At 32.5% G+C, this 16,511-nt stretch overlaps 1 protein-coding gene across 1 annotated transcript in view; it reads right to left on the bottom strand.

Annotated features, from left to right (window-relative positions):
* Positions 1–16,511, bottom strand: part of Sbf2 (SET binding factor 2) — a 353,787-nt gene that overhangs the window by 236,725 nt on the left and 100,551 nt on the right. Inside the window, exon 3 of the mRNA XM_015477617.2 lies at positions 6,740–6,877. Within this exon, the coding sequence (XP_015333103.2) occupies positions 6,740–6,877 (138 nt within the window). The remainder of the gene's footprint in view (positions 1–6,739; positions 6,878–16,511) is intronic.

Here is a 16,511-nt window from a genome sequence, read left to right on the forward strand (position 1 = left end):
GACCTGAACAGACACTTCTCAGAGGAGGACATACAATCTATCAATAAGTACATGAAAAAATGCTCACCATCTCTAGCAGTCAGAGAAATGCAAATCAAAACCACCCTAAGATACCATCTCACTCCAGTAAGATTGGCAGCCATTATGAAGTCAAGCAACAATAAGTGCTGGCGAGGATGTGGGGAAAAGGGTACACTTGTACATTGCTGGTGGAACTGCAAACTGGTGCGGCCAATATGGAAAGCAGTATGGAGATTCCTAGGAAAGCTGGGAATGGAACCACCATTTGACCCAGCTATCGCCCTTCTCGGTCTATTCCCTGAGGACCTTAAAAGAGCATACTATAGGGATACTGCCACATCAATGATCATGGCAGCACAATTCACAATAGCTAGACTTTGGAATCAACCCAGATGCCCTTCAATAGATGAATGGATTAAAAAACTGTGGCATTTATACACAATGGAGTATTACGCAGCACTAAAAAATGACAAAATCATGGATTTTGCAGGGAAATGGATGGCATTAGAGCAGATTATGCTAAGTGAAGCTAGCCAATCCTTAAAAAACAAATGCCAAATGTCTTCTTTGATATAAAGAGAGCAACTAAGATCAGAACAGGGAAGAAGAGCATGAGGAAAAAATTAACATTAAACAGAGACGAGTGGGGGGAGAGAAAGGGAGAGAGAAGGGAAACTATGGAAATGGAAGGAGAACCTCATTGTTACACAAAATTACATATAAGAGTTTGTGAGGGGAAAGGGGGAAAAAAAAAACAAGGGAGAGAATTAAACAACAGCAGATGGGGTAGAGAGGGAAGATGAGAGGGAAGGGGGGGGGGATAGTAGGGGATAGGAAAGGTAGCAGAATACAACAGTCACTAATATGGTATTATGTAAAAATGTGGATGTGTAACTGATGTGATTCTGCAACTTGTATTTGGGGTAAAAAATGGGAGTTCATAACCCACTTGAATCAAATGTATGGAAGATGATATGTCATGAGCTGTGTAATGTTTTGAACAACCAATAAAAAAAAAAAAGATACAAACAAAAAACTTAAGTCTATTGTATATTTTATCTAAGCCATTAAAGCCCATACCAAATCTGTCATATTTTATTGACTACTATTTTAAAAATCTAGTATCATATTCCCTAGTTGAATAATTTTAGAAATATGTTATCAAAAGTTTAATGCCAAAGTTTGCTTGTGATTACTGACAGTATTACTGTATCTTGGAAAAGGTAATCAAGCCAACATTTTTAAAGTTGCACAATTATTCTCTGGATGGTGTACATCCCTAAGTTCCTCCTTTTTCAGCTTCCAAACAATGTGTCATAGAATATGTGATATGAAGTAATTCACAACAAGAATTAAAAGATCTATTTTGAACTGATGATATGATCCAAAAATAAAAGAAAACCACATTTTTTAAAAAGAACATAGCTAAATAGTTCATGCCAAAAATGAGAACAACCTTGCTGACGACCTAGAAAGGAATATCTTCTGGGTTTTAATTTATTTAAATTTTTTCCAAATTCTACCTCGTTGTTTTACCCTCAATTGGACCAAACTCAAAAGACATTAAACTTTCTGTTTCCAACATAGAAAAGCAGTCTTAAAATTCTGGCTAGTAGCTACAAAGAAGCCAAAATTCTCACAATTTATTTAAATTTTCAGAAATCTTGGAAGAACTCATGTGAATCAAACTTAAAACTTTGGTAAGTTGAAGACAAATTAAATTATAATATTTATTCCACTTAAAATGACAAGTAGGAAAATACTATATGTCAAAAGAAAAATAATTTTTTAAAACACTCCTTCAAAATATACAAAAACTCAGATCTTGGTTTCCACTATCATTCGATATTCAAAGAAGCCAAGGTTCCTTGAAGAAATGGATGATTTCAAGGTTTGAGCTGAAAATGAATAAGATGAGCCTAGTTCAGCTTTGTTAGGATAGAAAGTTTAAAGAAGAGATGGGGCCTTATTGAAAAAAAATACAGGAACCAGCCTAGCTTGAGAGGTACCCACTGTTCAATACAGGATAATATGTACAAGATGATTTTTAAAGAAAATTAATGGATTATATATTACTGAAGTAAAGGGGAAAAAAGCATAACAATTGGAATCTAAAAGTCTACGACTCACTCAAGAATGAAAAGCTCTTGCTTATAGTAAAATGTCAACTGCTGACTGGAATGGAGTTAAAAAAATAATTATTTTGCAACCATACAAAAACCTGGCATAGATAAGAATCATGGGTAAATGCTAAATCTAGAGAGCATGAGTGATGAGTGGTAGAATATTTGTACAATCTTTCAGTGTCTTCCTATAGGTTGCTTATTAGCAGCAAATGGGGGGGAGGGGGAAGCAACTATACAGTGGAGAAATCTGACAATGACTTGACTGGGTTACCAAAATTAACATCATTAGTGAAGGAAAGATACACAGTGTGTACCTCCAAATATGTACACTTAGAAGGACACACATAGAAGGAACACACTTGAGTAGCATTTCCACCTATTGAAGCATAACCCGGATCTAATGAGAGACGTCAGAAAATACTAAATAAAAAACATCTTATTAAAAAGGAGGACAGAAATTATATTATTTAAAAAATGTTACAGAACAAAGAGTCTAAACAACTATTCCAGATGAAAAGAGAAAAAGAGAAATGATAATTAAATGCAATTTTTGGGAGGCATGTTGACTTGCTTTGGAAAAAAAAATACAGGAGGAGACTGACTACAAAGAATATTTTTAGGTCAGGCATAATAGTCCATGACTACAGTCTCAGCTACTCTGAGACTGAAGTAAGCAGATCACTTGGACCCAGGAGTTTGAAACCAGAATTGGCAACATAGCAAGACTTGCCCCCCCGCAAAAAAATTATTAGGTAATAGACAAAAATGGAATATGTATAGTAGATTAAAGTATTATATCAATGTTAAATTTCCTGAGATTTGTAACTGTTCTGTTTATGTTCCTTCAAAATATACACTGAAAAGTTTAAGGTTAAGAGATAATCCCTCCTTATTTAGACTGAATTGGACAAAAACAGGAATTTGATCATCTATTTATTGGCATCTAAATACTAGGACATTAATTCTTGTGCTGTAGGAGACTTATTGAGGAAGTTGAGTCTAATCCCACAGATGGAGATTAGGGCCTACTTTTTCTTCTATTAGACGCAGTGTCTCTGGCTTAATTCCTTGATCCATGTTGAGTTTTGTGCATGGTGAGAAATAGGGGTTTAATTTCATTTTGTTGCATATGGATTTCCAGTTTTCCCAGCACCATTTGTTGAAGATGCTGTCTTTTCTCCAGTGCATGTTTTTGTCACCTTTGTCTAATATAAGATCATTGTAATTTTGTGGGTTAGTGTCTGTGTCTTCTATTCTGTACCACTGGAATACCATGCTGTTTTTGTTACTACTGCCCGGTAGCATAGTTTAAGGTCTGGTATAGTGATGCCACCTGCTTCACTCTTCTTACTAATGGTTGCTTTAGCTTTTCTGGGTCTCTTATTTTTCCCGATAAATTTCATGACTGTTTTTTCTATTTCTATGAGGAATGTCATTGGGAGTTTGATTAGAACTGCATTAAATCTGTATAGTGCTTTTGGTAGTATGGTCATTTTGATAATATTAATTCTGCATATCCAAGAACAAGGTAGATCTTTCCATCTTATAAGGTCTTCTTTAATTTTTTCTGTAGCATTTTGTAGCTTTCCTTGTAGAGGTCTTTCACCTTTTTGTTAAGTTTATTCTCTTTTTTCTTAATGTTATTGTAAATGGGGTAGTTTTCCTCATTTCCCTTTCAGAGGATTTGTTACTGATATACAGAAATGCCTTGGATTTATGTGTGTTCATTTTGTGTCCTACTACTTTGCTGAATTCATTCACTAGTTCTAGAAGTTTTCTGGTGGAACTTTTTCAGTCTTCTAGGTATAGAGTCATATCATTGGCAAATTAGTCAATCCCAAAAATCCAAATGCTGAATGATTTCTCTGATTTAAGGATGTTGATCCACAATATGCTGTGGGGGTAGGGATGGGAGGATTAAATGAACTCTAGATAGGGCAAAGGGGGAAAGGAGAGGAAGGGGAAAAGAGGGGATATAGGGGTAGGAAACATGGTGGAATGCGAGGAGTCATCATTACTCTAAGTACTTGTAAGAAGACATGAAGGATGTGACTCTACTTTGTGTACAACCAGAGATACGAAAAAGTGTGCTCTATATGTGTAATAAAAATTGTAATGCATTCTGTTGTCATATATAACAAATCAAAATTTTAAAATAAATAAGTAAATTAATTAATTAAAAACTATTAAATGGGCATATTTTTAATGTTTTCACAAAAGAAAAATATGTGAGGCAATGAATATGTTAAATAATTTGATTTATACACTTTACAAAGTAGACCTATATAAGAACCTCATGGTTTCACTGCATATGTGTATAAAACTTTATTCACCAATTAAAACTAAATAAATGAATATGATACTAAATTTTTATACAAATAGTTATACAGATAAATTTAAGAATAATAAAAATTATACTATCATTTATTGCATGAGTAAACAGAATTTTTTAGTTAAATTACCTTCAGTAATTTTCATTATCAACAAATATTCTGTTGTAGCAATTTGTAAGTTATGAATTAATAGCATGAATAGTATTAATTATTAGTATTCCATTTTATACAGGATACTATTTTCTGTTTTGTTTTTGTTCTAAAATCTGTTATAAGTTCTTAATTTAATCAATAAAAATGCTATATAAAAAAATAAAAAAATAAACACTAGGACAGAAGAATGAAAGATTTCTAAATTTTCTGTTCCCATTGACAACAAAATCCTTACTTTAAACAGAAGCAATATGCTAACAGTTGTTAAATATTTCACATCAAGTATTGGATTGATTTCATAATTAAAAACCTTCAGATTGTGAGTTTCCCACAAAGGTCCGACAACATAGAATGTGCTAATAATGCAGATAATGCACTTTTTTTTTTAAGTTGTAGATGAAAACATTACCTTTATTTAATTTATTTATATGTGGTGCTGAAGATTGAACCCAGGCTCTCACACATGCGAGGCAAGCACTCTACCACTGAGCCACAATCCTAGTCCTGGGATAATGCACATTTTGTTCTATGTAACTTTTTAAAAAAATATATTTATTTTTTAGTTGTAGTTGGACACAATACCCTTATTTTATTTATTTTTATGTGGAGCTGAGGATAGAACCCAGGGCCCGACACATGCGAGGTGAGTGCTTTACCACTGAGCCACAACCCCAGCACCTATGCAACTTTTAATATAAAAAATATTTCAGCAGTAGATAAATACAACAACTTTATTTTATTTTATTTTTTTCATGTGGTGCTGAAGATTGAACCCAGTGTCTCACACATGCTAGGCAAGTGCTCTTCCACTGAGCCACAACCCTAACCCCTCTATGCAACTTTTTAATTCACTGTAAATACATAAGCTTGTATATTTGTTTTAATACATAAATCTAATGAACTTGGATAATTTAAACCTGTGTCATGATAGGTGATCTATCTCTTATTGTATTGAAAAATCAGATTTCTACATTCAGAAAATTCAGATCTTAAGAGTTTAATAAACATAATTGAAACTACAACTACTGCTCTGGGAAGCCATTTCAGAAAACAAGCCCATCTTTCCCCAGTGGTGGTTTATATTCATCTCTATGTAGCAGAAGCTGCAGCAAATAAAGCAAATTCACTCATCCAATATCACCAAATACCTTTAATTTCCTTCTTGTATTACACAGCATGGAAAGCAAACCAAACAACTATAAAAGACCCTATGTTCTTCTGACTCACTTTCAGAGAGGTTGGTTCAGAAAGCAATCTGACCTCCACCAAGGAAACATTTTGGATTTACATTTTGGACTTACAACTAGAAGTCAGCAGTGTGAGACAATGACTGCATATGGAAGACGGGATTTTCTGGGGAAAGTATGGTGACAGTTATACCAATCTTATATCCAGCACCATAAGAGCCAGGTCATAAAACATGGAAAGAGTGTGGTTTCTACGAAAGCAGCACCAAGTGAACTATTTTTCATATCCAGAATTGGTTTTGTACTTGTCCCTCATCTCGCAAACTCAATCATTGAAATGCCATAAGTTGTTCTATACTTTATCATAAATCTTTTCATAAGTTAGAGAAAGTACATCCAGTCAAAGGTTAAAACTAAGAATCTCAAACAATACTTTGAAAGAGAAGTTTATTTTAAATTTCTATAATTGTAGCCTATGAATTTTGGACTGATTATGTTGCTAATATTACCACTAATAAGAATGAGTTAACATTTACTTAGGAGCTATAACAATAATGTCAAGCATTGTGATAAACATTTGGATTAAATGTTCTTATGTTCTATGAAAGATCCCCTTGGTGGACTGGGAGGGAAAAATCAAAAGTTCACCACAAGAGAATATTACTCTTAAGAAACCAATTCATGGATAAGCTATTCTTAGAAATATTCAGATTATGGTAAATATTTTTATCAGAGATAATCAAACTCTTAAAAAACTTTACCTTGTTGCTCTCCTACTCAACATTAAATGCAAAAATATAAGAAGTTCCTCATGATTTTTAAAGTAGCCCATAAAACTCAAACTTGCAGTTTTATAAAAAACAAATGTGGCAGGTATGTTGTCCCTCTGACTACACTTTGGCTAGAAAATATTCTGTACCTGGAGATTGATCTCTGCTTCATAGAAGGTTAGGCATGAGCAGTAATGTCGATCTGAGTCAATGTCTGTTAGGACCACCACAAAGAACGTTGGCTGTTTCCTCTCTCTGGATAGCTGCCATCCACCAGGCTGACAAAACTAAATGGAAAAGGGGGAAAAAATGTCACATTATGAAGTATAATGAAAATTTATTCATTAACATCCAAGAAATAATTTTTTAAAAGTTTTCTCTTTTAAACTTTGTTAAAAGTTTCCTCTATCTTCAAAAATTTCTGTCCGATGTGGCATGTCATTTTAGCCACATTTTTAAAAAAATTCATGTACAAATTCATAATGTAGAAAACTTCCACAAATATGCATATATATTTTACAAAGACACCTATATGTTCCACAGATGGCACGCTGTGATGCCATATCTCAGACCAAGGTTCTCATATGCACGAACATAGCACCAAAATTAATAACTTTATGCAAATATTAGAACAAATCATGGAATAAGATAAGTTGGAGATAAAGTACAAAGTATAAAAGGAAGGAATGGGGGATAGAATAGGAAAGACAGAATGAATCTGACATAACTTCCTATGTTCATGTATGAATACACCACCAGTGAAACTCCACATCATGTACAAGCACAAGAATGGAACCCTATTACAATAAGTTATACTCTATGTATATATGTTAAAATACACTCTACTGTCATGTGTATCTAAAAAGAACAACAAAAAAAGAGTTAAAGAAACAAAAATATATTATAGGTTCATGGATAGGAAGACAATATTGATAAATTTCAGTTCTTCCCACTTTGATTTGTAAATTCAATGCAAGCCAAATAAAAATCCCAGCAAGTATTTTGTGTATTATCAAAAACCTGATTCTAAAGTTTATAAGAAGAGGCAAAAAACCAGGATAGCCAACACATGAAGAAATGGCATGAAAGGCTTAAAGATACCTTAATTAGCAAATAAATGAAAACATTCCTACTGAATCTTTATTTTAAAGTAGTAATTCATTTAACAAATACTTTTTGAGCATTGAAATACCATTCATTTTACAAAGTCTTCTCTGAAAATTCCCAGTTTCTCTAGCTCCCTCCAAACCAAAGAGTTTGGGCAGTTCCTGTCCTATATACCAAAACTATTTTTATTATAAATAACAACAACAATAACAGTAACCTTTCCTCCTCTGTCTCTTATCTACTAATCTGATACAGAGAAGTTCCCAACATTGTCTTTATGTACTTATTTCTCTCTCAAGAATCCACCTATACTAAATTCTGTATCATTTTACCTCAGGCTTGTGATCACTGCAAGCCCTTCACATTCCAGTATAGTGTAGTAAACAGAATTGCAGAAGTTTCCTGAAGTCAAAACTATTTTCATAATAATACTAAGATGTTCACTGCTTCTTTCACCTGTTGACATTTATATTGGTTGGGCAAAAGCAACAATAGGTAAAATTTCTGTGTCTTAACAGAATCTAAACAGTAGCACCAAATTATACTGGTAGTTACTGTATTCTTCACAGCTGCACATTTACAAATAAAATAATAATAATAATAATAAAAATAATAATAATAATAATGTCAGTTTTAGGTAAGAAAGCCTTGGGAAAGCTATAAATATTTAAATTTCATTTTAACACATTTGACCACAACTTCTTCATGTATCAAATAGTATGTACAAAGCACTTATGCTACATGTGGAAATAGGATAGTTGTCTAGAAAAAAAAATTGTGTGTGGTGGTTTAAACTATGAACTGAATTAGAATGTTTTTTTTAAAGAACATCATTTTTTACTTGAGAGTATCAGACAAAATATGCTTATACAGACATGTATTTGGCAGACATTTTTTCAAAAAAAATTAATTAGGCCTGTAACTTCAAGACAAAGATCTGCTGCCAGTATCTGGCACAAATACCAAATATTTGTTACCAATGATAAAACTTGAGCTTTCCAACACCACCATGAGCCTGAAAAGTTTGCAATACTTTAAAATTTTCCAGACAAAAATTATGGCAATATTAACAAATGTAATGTTTTAAATATTATTTAATGACATGTCAATGTCTGGAGGACCTATATAACTCATTGAATTCATATTTGCCAAATGATCAATGCATGGTATTATCAAATCATGCATGGATAAAAAAATCTATTCAATCTATTCAATAGGTAGACCAATATAGTACAACATAATATGAAAACGTGTGTTTACAGATTCCACCTTCCAACTAACTTTTAGAAAAACTATTTGTTCTATGTTGGCACAGTATTCAAAGAAAAATATCCTTAATTATTCAAAAAGATTATTAAATACTCTTCCCTTCTCTGATTTTCTTCATATACTTTAAAGTAAAAAAAGAAGAAAATCACAAGAGCAGAACCAGGTATGAGATTCCAGATACCTCTGATTATATCAAATATACAAGATATTTAGAAAAATATTTTTAAAGCCACTCTCTTAGGTAAAAGAGTATATTTTTCATTTACTTTGGAAAATATACCTAGTTTCATAAATATCACATTTATATTAACATGTAATTTTTAATGAATAAATTTATTTTTAAAAATTTAGTTTCAAATTTTAATGTATGAGCAGATAAAACCATATAAGCAAAACTTACTGGTAGTCCTTAATGATCTGTGAACATATAAAGGGTACTGAGGCTAAAAAGTGATTAATTGCCTTTATTTTTTTTTTTTTTGGTAGCAGGGATTGAAACCAGGGATGCTTAACCACTAAGCCACATCCCCAACTTTTTTTTTTTATAACTTTTTAAATTTTTCAGACAGAGTCTCCCCAATATGCTTAGGGCCTTAGTAAGTTACTGGGGCTGGCCTCAATCTTGTGATCCCCCTGCCTCTGCCTCCTGAGTTCCTGGAATTACAGGCTGTGTGCCACCATGCCCAGCTGCAAACTGCTCTTTTAGTGAGAATGAGTGCTAACATGTAACTAACCTTGGCTTAAACAATATTTCTGGGTAGCAAAAAGGTAAAATACTTTTATAGAACCAGGGAATTCTATTAGATTACAACATACCCAGAAACGTCTTTCAAAAATCTTTTTATTTTCAACGAACTTCTTTCCTAAATTAGTCATATTTTATTCTCTCTCTCTCTCTCTCTCTCTCTCTCTGTGTGTGTGTGTGTGTGTGTGTGTGTGTGTGTGTGTGTGTGTTTGGCAGTAGTGGTGGTGGTGTTACTGGGGATTGAACCTAGGGGGGATTCTATGGCTGAGCTACATTTCCAGTCCTTTAAAAAAAAAGAGAGACAGAGTTTTATTAAGCTGTCAAGGCTGGCCTTGAACTTGTGATTCTCCTGCCACAGCCTCCCAAGTCACTGGGAAGGTATATCATTATCTAAAGTCAATTACAGAACCAGGAATGAAGTATCTGAGCTTGTTAATAAAACAATATGATACAACTGGCAATAACAATTCTACTACTATTACTTATTCAACAAACTGCATCTCTGATACAAAGTAAATCAGTTCTGTGAATTAATAGTGAATAATCCCTTTCTCATAGACATTTGCCATTCATGATCATTAGCTGATCATTGAGCTTAGTAAATGGTCCTAAAAGCTATACACTAGAGAATGATGACTACATTATTTTCACAAAATGAAACTACAGGTTCTCAAGAAGGAAAATCTAAATCTCTGTATTTTAGTTCTAATTCTATCAAATGTATTTGACTTCTCAAACTGAAGTTACCTACCACAAAGAAGAATTCATAAATAACAAAATAACATTTTATAAGCAAATAGAGATGAACAATATGATATTTTGTCACCCAAAACTAGGAAAAAGCAAGTGTTAATGTGACCACTTTTCTCAATGCTTTGCAAATACAGAGAATATAAGAAAAATTTACCAGAAAAATGAAAACCATCCATAGCATTAATGCGACTATATTAAATGATCTCTTGATGGTGACATGGTAGAAGTTTCTTTATTTTTTTTTTTAAGAGAGAGAGAGAGGGAGAGGGAGAGAGAGAATTTTAATATTTATTTTTTAGTTTTGGGGACACAACATCTTTGTTTGTATGTGGTGCTGAGGATCAAACCCGGGCCGCACACATGCCAGGCGAGCGTGCTACCCCTTGAGCCACATCCCCAGCCCCGGTAGAAGGTTCTTTAGATAATAGCCACCTTTAATATTTCCCAAGACATATATCCATATGCATAAATTATAATTTACTAATCCATGTTTTATCATATAACTTTTAAACTAAAAAATTACATGTGCCCCTAAAAAGACTTATAAAAATTTCTTATTCTAGTAGAAAATAAGAAACATATAACATGCAGAAGAATGCAAGAGTTTAACCTTAGTTACTTAAACAGCCTCAATTCCCTCTGTTACATTATAACCATAATTTACATTATAACAATAATTCTGTGATTTTTTTTTAAAAGTAGTAACCTTAAAACTTTTGGGAATTTTCAAGGATCATTTTTCGATTCAATAAGTTCTTCATAGCTCAATTTTATATGACCACAACTAAGAGAGTAATGGTAATGCTAATTCATGGTTGACTTGGTCAGATACTTTTAATGAAATTTTCACAGAAATATTTGTTAAGAGAGTTACCTAGACACTGGTCACACATGATATCCCTAATTTCAAGCATAAAATAACAACTATAAAAAAGGAATTATTTTATACTATGCATTTAAAAGTATACCAGAGTCATACTTTATAGGAATTATTGCACTCTGTACTCTCAAATGAACTACATTAATATACAATATTCAGAAAATAAACAACAGTATACACAATTGAATTTACAAAGATGTTTTTTCAAAGCATGAAAAGAAATGGTCCTAATCTGTATTATACATATGATTAAGCAATATAAGAATTTGGGTATTAGGATATGACCCCACTATTGAATGAGAAGTACCTCCCATAGGATTGGATTTTAAATGTAATAATGCTAGCTGGTTCAGTCATGTCAATCCTTAACTAAAAATGTTTTGAAGAAGTAATTTCAATACAGGAGTGGTCACTACAATTCCTGAACCTGGCTGGAATCATATTTCTGACAGGAATGTGAAAGAATGTTTAGACAGCTGTTAACAGAGTAGTCACTAAAAGACAGTAAGCAGAATGATAAGCATTAAACAAACAGGATAAAATCAGGATTTTGTTCTCCCCAGTGTTTTTATTGGCAAACAGGAGGAAAATGCTATCACAGGTGCAGAACCCAAAATGTTTAGAATTCATTGTCATAATTAATGAATTTACATTTTGCCCTCTTCAAACAGATGAGAAAACACATCTGTTTGAAAAGCATTATCTATGAACACACCACGGAAGCTGAGAAATAATGTTGTTTTCACGCATCCACCACTGTGTATGCAACAACTTGTGTTTTTCACAACTCCCTCTACCTTCACATCATTATTTCACACAGATCATGCATAAAATTTTTACAACATATCTGGGAATAGCCAAGAGAAGTATTTCTTTTCAGGATGTTATTTTTGTGCATCTTCAGTTTTCTTTAAGACCTTGATATACTTGGCAAATGGTACTTCAAGGTTATAGGGCAGAACAGCTAGACTGCTTGACTCAACACCTTAATGCACTACACCAACTTTAGTTATTTGTCTATTTAATTGCCCAAATATATGGATCAGGCCACTAATCTGTGAAAAAAAGATAAGCACAAATATAAAAAGATCTCATATTTTAAAATACCTTATATATAATCGTATCTCATAAGACTCATTTTATAAACAATGAAATCAAGGTTATGTGATATTAAATTCATGTAGCTAGTAGGTGACACTGACAGGACTAGAATACAACTCTCTGCATCTTTAGAAAAATAAGTTCTTTTAATTGCTGAATTATCATTATAAATCATCTTATGGATATTATTTTATCTTCATGTAAATTAATGGCAGAAAAAATTTAAATAACATGAACTAAATTTTATAACATGTTGCATTTCCTTGCAACCAGAGGGTGTGCATATGTATGTGTATATGGTGTTTTTGTTTTTAAATGGTACTGACAATGGAACTCAGGGCCTTGAGCATGCTAGGTAAGTACTCTTCCTCAGCCACATCACTAATTTTATATATTTTTTATATAAGAGGAGGCAAATCACATATACATTTATGAATCCCTTTTCTTAACTTTCTGTAACACCCAAGAATTTTCCATCTATTTACACATATTTAACAAAAATTCTTATTTATTTATTTGAGTGCTGAAGATTGAACCCATTGCTTTGTACATGATAAGCAAGCACTCTATCACTAAGCTACATCCCCACCCCTTTTTATTTTTTATTTCAAGCCAGGGTCCCCCTAAATTACCCAGGTTGGATTGAATTTGGGATACTCCTGCCTCAGCATCCCAAGTAGCTGAGATTACAGGTGTGCATCTCCATGCCTGATTAGCAAAAGTATTTTTAATGAGTATTGTACCATCATGTAAGTTACATAAAAATATCATAACTTAGCCATTACAGTTTTTACAACTAATGCTAAAATAAGCATAGATATTATTAAGGAATATTATTTTATCTTCATATAAATCTTTATAAATATTTTAGGGGAATATAACTGGCTTTACAGAATATGTACAAGTTAGCACAAAAATGTTTAATTACCTATAAATTCCTTTTTAATGTTAAGCAACCCCAAGATTATTTTGTTTTGCTGGTATACTTCTAAAGGGAATTAAAAAAAGAAATAATGAAAAAGAACATTCTGAACTATATTCTGACCACAGAAGAATAAATTTGTGAAATAAAGCAACAGAAACTTTAGGAGATGAAATTGAGTCAAGCTAAGCTAGGTGAGTGTCAGATGTCCTCTATACTTTATATATGTATTTTTCAAAAGTTCAAAGGAAATATAGTAGGTATAAGAACTTTGAAGAGAAGTCAATTTAAGAGTCTAAGAAACTCTGAAATATTTTGTTATTTGGTTTCACTTATGTGCTTAATTTTAATGGGTAGCTTTTGATGATGTACACTTAAATATAGTTAAATATATTTTAATTATATACTTAAATAAAATGCAGCTTAATTTCAATTGGTCACCTACCTTGGTCTTGGTAAAAATTTATATCCAGGTATTTTATTACTACTATATAATATTGCATTGTCCTCATTATTACAATATAACTTTCAATATGTATAGGACAATATGATTGTCTACCTAGAAAATCCAAGTAAACTGACAAAATACTAAATTAGATTTTATTTAGTTAGGTAGATAGATAAAATTTAAATTAATAGTTTCCTTTGATACTGACAATAAGCAATTAGAAAAAGAATCCTACTCATAATCTTCCTATGTTGTCAAAAACACAGGATAAGCCAACTTACCTTCTCACTTTTAACATTTTAATATATCAGTCTCATGAAGAGCCCTATATATAAGTTTTTTTTTTATTTGAATCATTGGGGTATAATTTCTCATTTTTCTAATTGTACAGAAAGCAGAATCACACTAGTCATAGAGTCACCTATAAACATACAGCAATCATAATGTCTATTCTATTCTGCTGCCCTTCCTACATAAGGTTTTAAATATAAAATTGTCAAGAGAAAATCCAGAGAGGAAAAATGAACATTTAGAATAGCTTCTAATATCAAGCTTTGAAACAGAAGAAAAAAAAACCAAAAACAACTGCAAACCAATTACAAATGTAAAACAATTCCAAGATGAATAATACAAAAGAAAAGTTATTAATGACTTCTGATTAAGCATGGCAGATCAAAAGTTTTAACTCTAAGATGTTCTGAAAACCCATTAAAATTGCATTTAAAATAAAAACTGCAAATAAACAGCAAAGAAGAAAACAACAAGTTTAAAATATTAAGATTTTTGGAAGCCAGAAAACTGATTTACACTACAAATTCCTGGAAAACGTAAGGAATGGAGGCACCATGTATGTAAGAATGTCACCAAATATGAGGGGAAGGCGAAACAAACAAAAAAGGGAACTAAGTGGCCTTAAGTTAATGCTAGAGGCAGCAGAAAACTTCAAACACAGGAGAGTGAATAAAAATGAAGAACATTGCGCTGGGGATGTGGCTCAAGCGGTAGCAAGCTCGCCTGGCATGCGTGCGCCTGGGTTCGATCCTCAGCACCACATACAAACAAAGATGTTGTGTCCGCCGAAAACTAAAAAATAAATATTAAAAAAAATATTCTCTCTCTCTCTCATAAAATAAAATAAAGAACATTGAGGAGTTTAGGGGGTTGGGGTGCAGCTCAGTTGTAGAGCACTTGCCTAGCATGCTTGAGTCCTTGGGTTAAATTCCAAGCACCATGGGGGAGGGGGGGGGCATTGGTGACAGGGAATCATAAACCAAAGAACATTTACAGAATAAGAGAGATATAATAAAAAATGATAAACAAAGGAATTGAAACAATGTTCTATTAGGTACCCTAAAGGGAAAACTGAAGAGAAACAAGAAAATTAGATCACTGCAGGAATTCTAACTCTTAGATAACCCAACAATATGGCCACCCTATTCTTCACCTCCAGCTATATTAGTAATGGCTTTGTGGATTTCCTTCCAAATATTGTTGCATGCTTTATACATACACATGTACATGAATATATTAATATTCAGACATAATCTGAATGGTACAATGAAACCCTTTTATTCTCACACCTATATTCACTGTCAGTGTTTTACCATATGAAAATATTTAGCTTTGATTTTTAATATACAGCATTTCATCTATCTTATATCTTCTAAGATAGAAATTTGTTAAAATCGTATTTACTAAAACCAAAATTTTACAAACAGCATCTAAAAATGAATCATATCAAGACTTTGTATATTTTGAGACAATTAAGATTCTAGATAGGACAAAGGGTTGACATTTCAAAATCTTTTAGAATCAGCCAACTTGCTTACTTCTTGAAGCTCACTGCCTTTTAATAGTTAGAAACACTAAGTTATAATGTCTTAGAAAATTACAGATACATTTCTAATTCTCTAAAGAACTGAAATGAACAAATAAATAGTCATACAAATTCCTTAGTTTTTAAAGAATTTATTTAAAATTTAGTGCTTCAATAGAGGAAATAAGATGAGTTCTACTTAATATGTCATGCCTTCTGATAGATTTTATAAACATTGGAATTTTACTGACTTTTGGATAAGACATAGAAGGAATGCTATCATTTGGGGGCTTTTCTACCCATAATTCTATTACCATAATCTTTAAAAAATGGAATCTTGCTGTCAACTGACTCCTTCAAAAGGCCTATACATAATGTAGTCTGAGAAGCTGTTATCACATTATTCTATGGGGTCAATTATAGAACCTTTTTCTTAGGGTTGCTGTGAATATGAAAGTGCTGAAAACAGTACCTAGAACACAGCAAATTCCCAATAATGTTACTTTAAGAGAAATAAAGTAGGGCTGGGTGAAATGGCATACACCTGTAATGCCAGCAGCTTGAGAGAGGCTGAGGCAGGAGGAGTCTGAGTTTAAAGCCAGCCCCAGCAACTTAGGAAGACCCTGTCTGAAAATAAAATATAAAAAGGGCTGGGTGTGTGGCTCAGTGGTTAAGCAACCCTGGGTTCAATCCCCAGTAACAAAAAGAAGAAAAAAAAGTGACCCAGAGTGAATGATTATTGTACCTGGATCAAGAGTACCTGAGGATTCACTATTTTCTAATTTGATGCTTTAATTTTTCTCTTTTTAATGAAAAGAAACTAAAGGAGAGGACTATAGTATATAATTATACCTTGCCCAATGCTTATTTTTTCACCTTT

This window comes from Marmota marmota, unplaced genomic scaffold (assembly GCF_001458135.2).
Source record: "Marmota marmota marmota unplaced genomic scaffold, marMar, whole genome shotgun sequence".
NCBI classification, from domain to species: domain Eukaryota; kingdom Metazoa; phylum Chordata; class Mammalia; order Rodentia; family Sciuridae; genus Marmota; species Marmota marmota.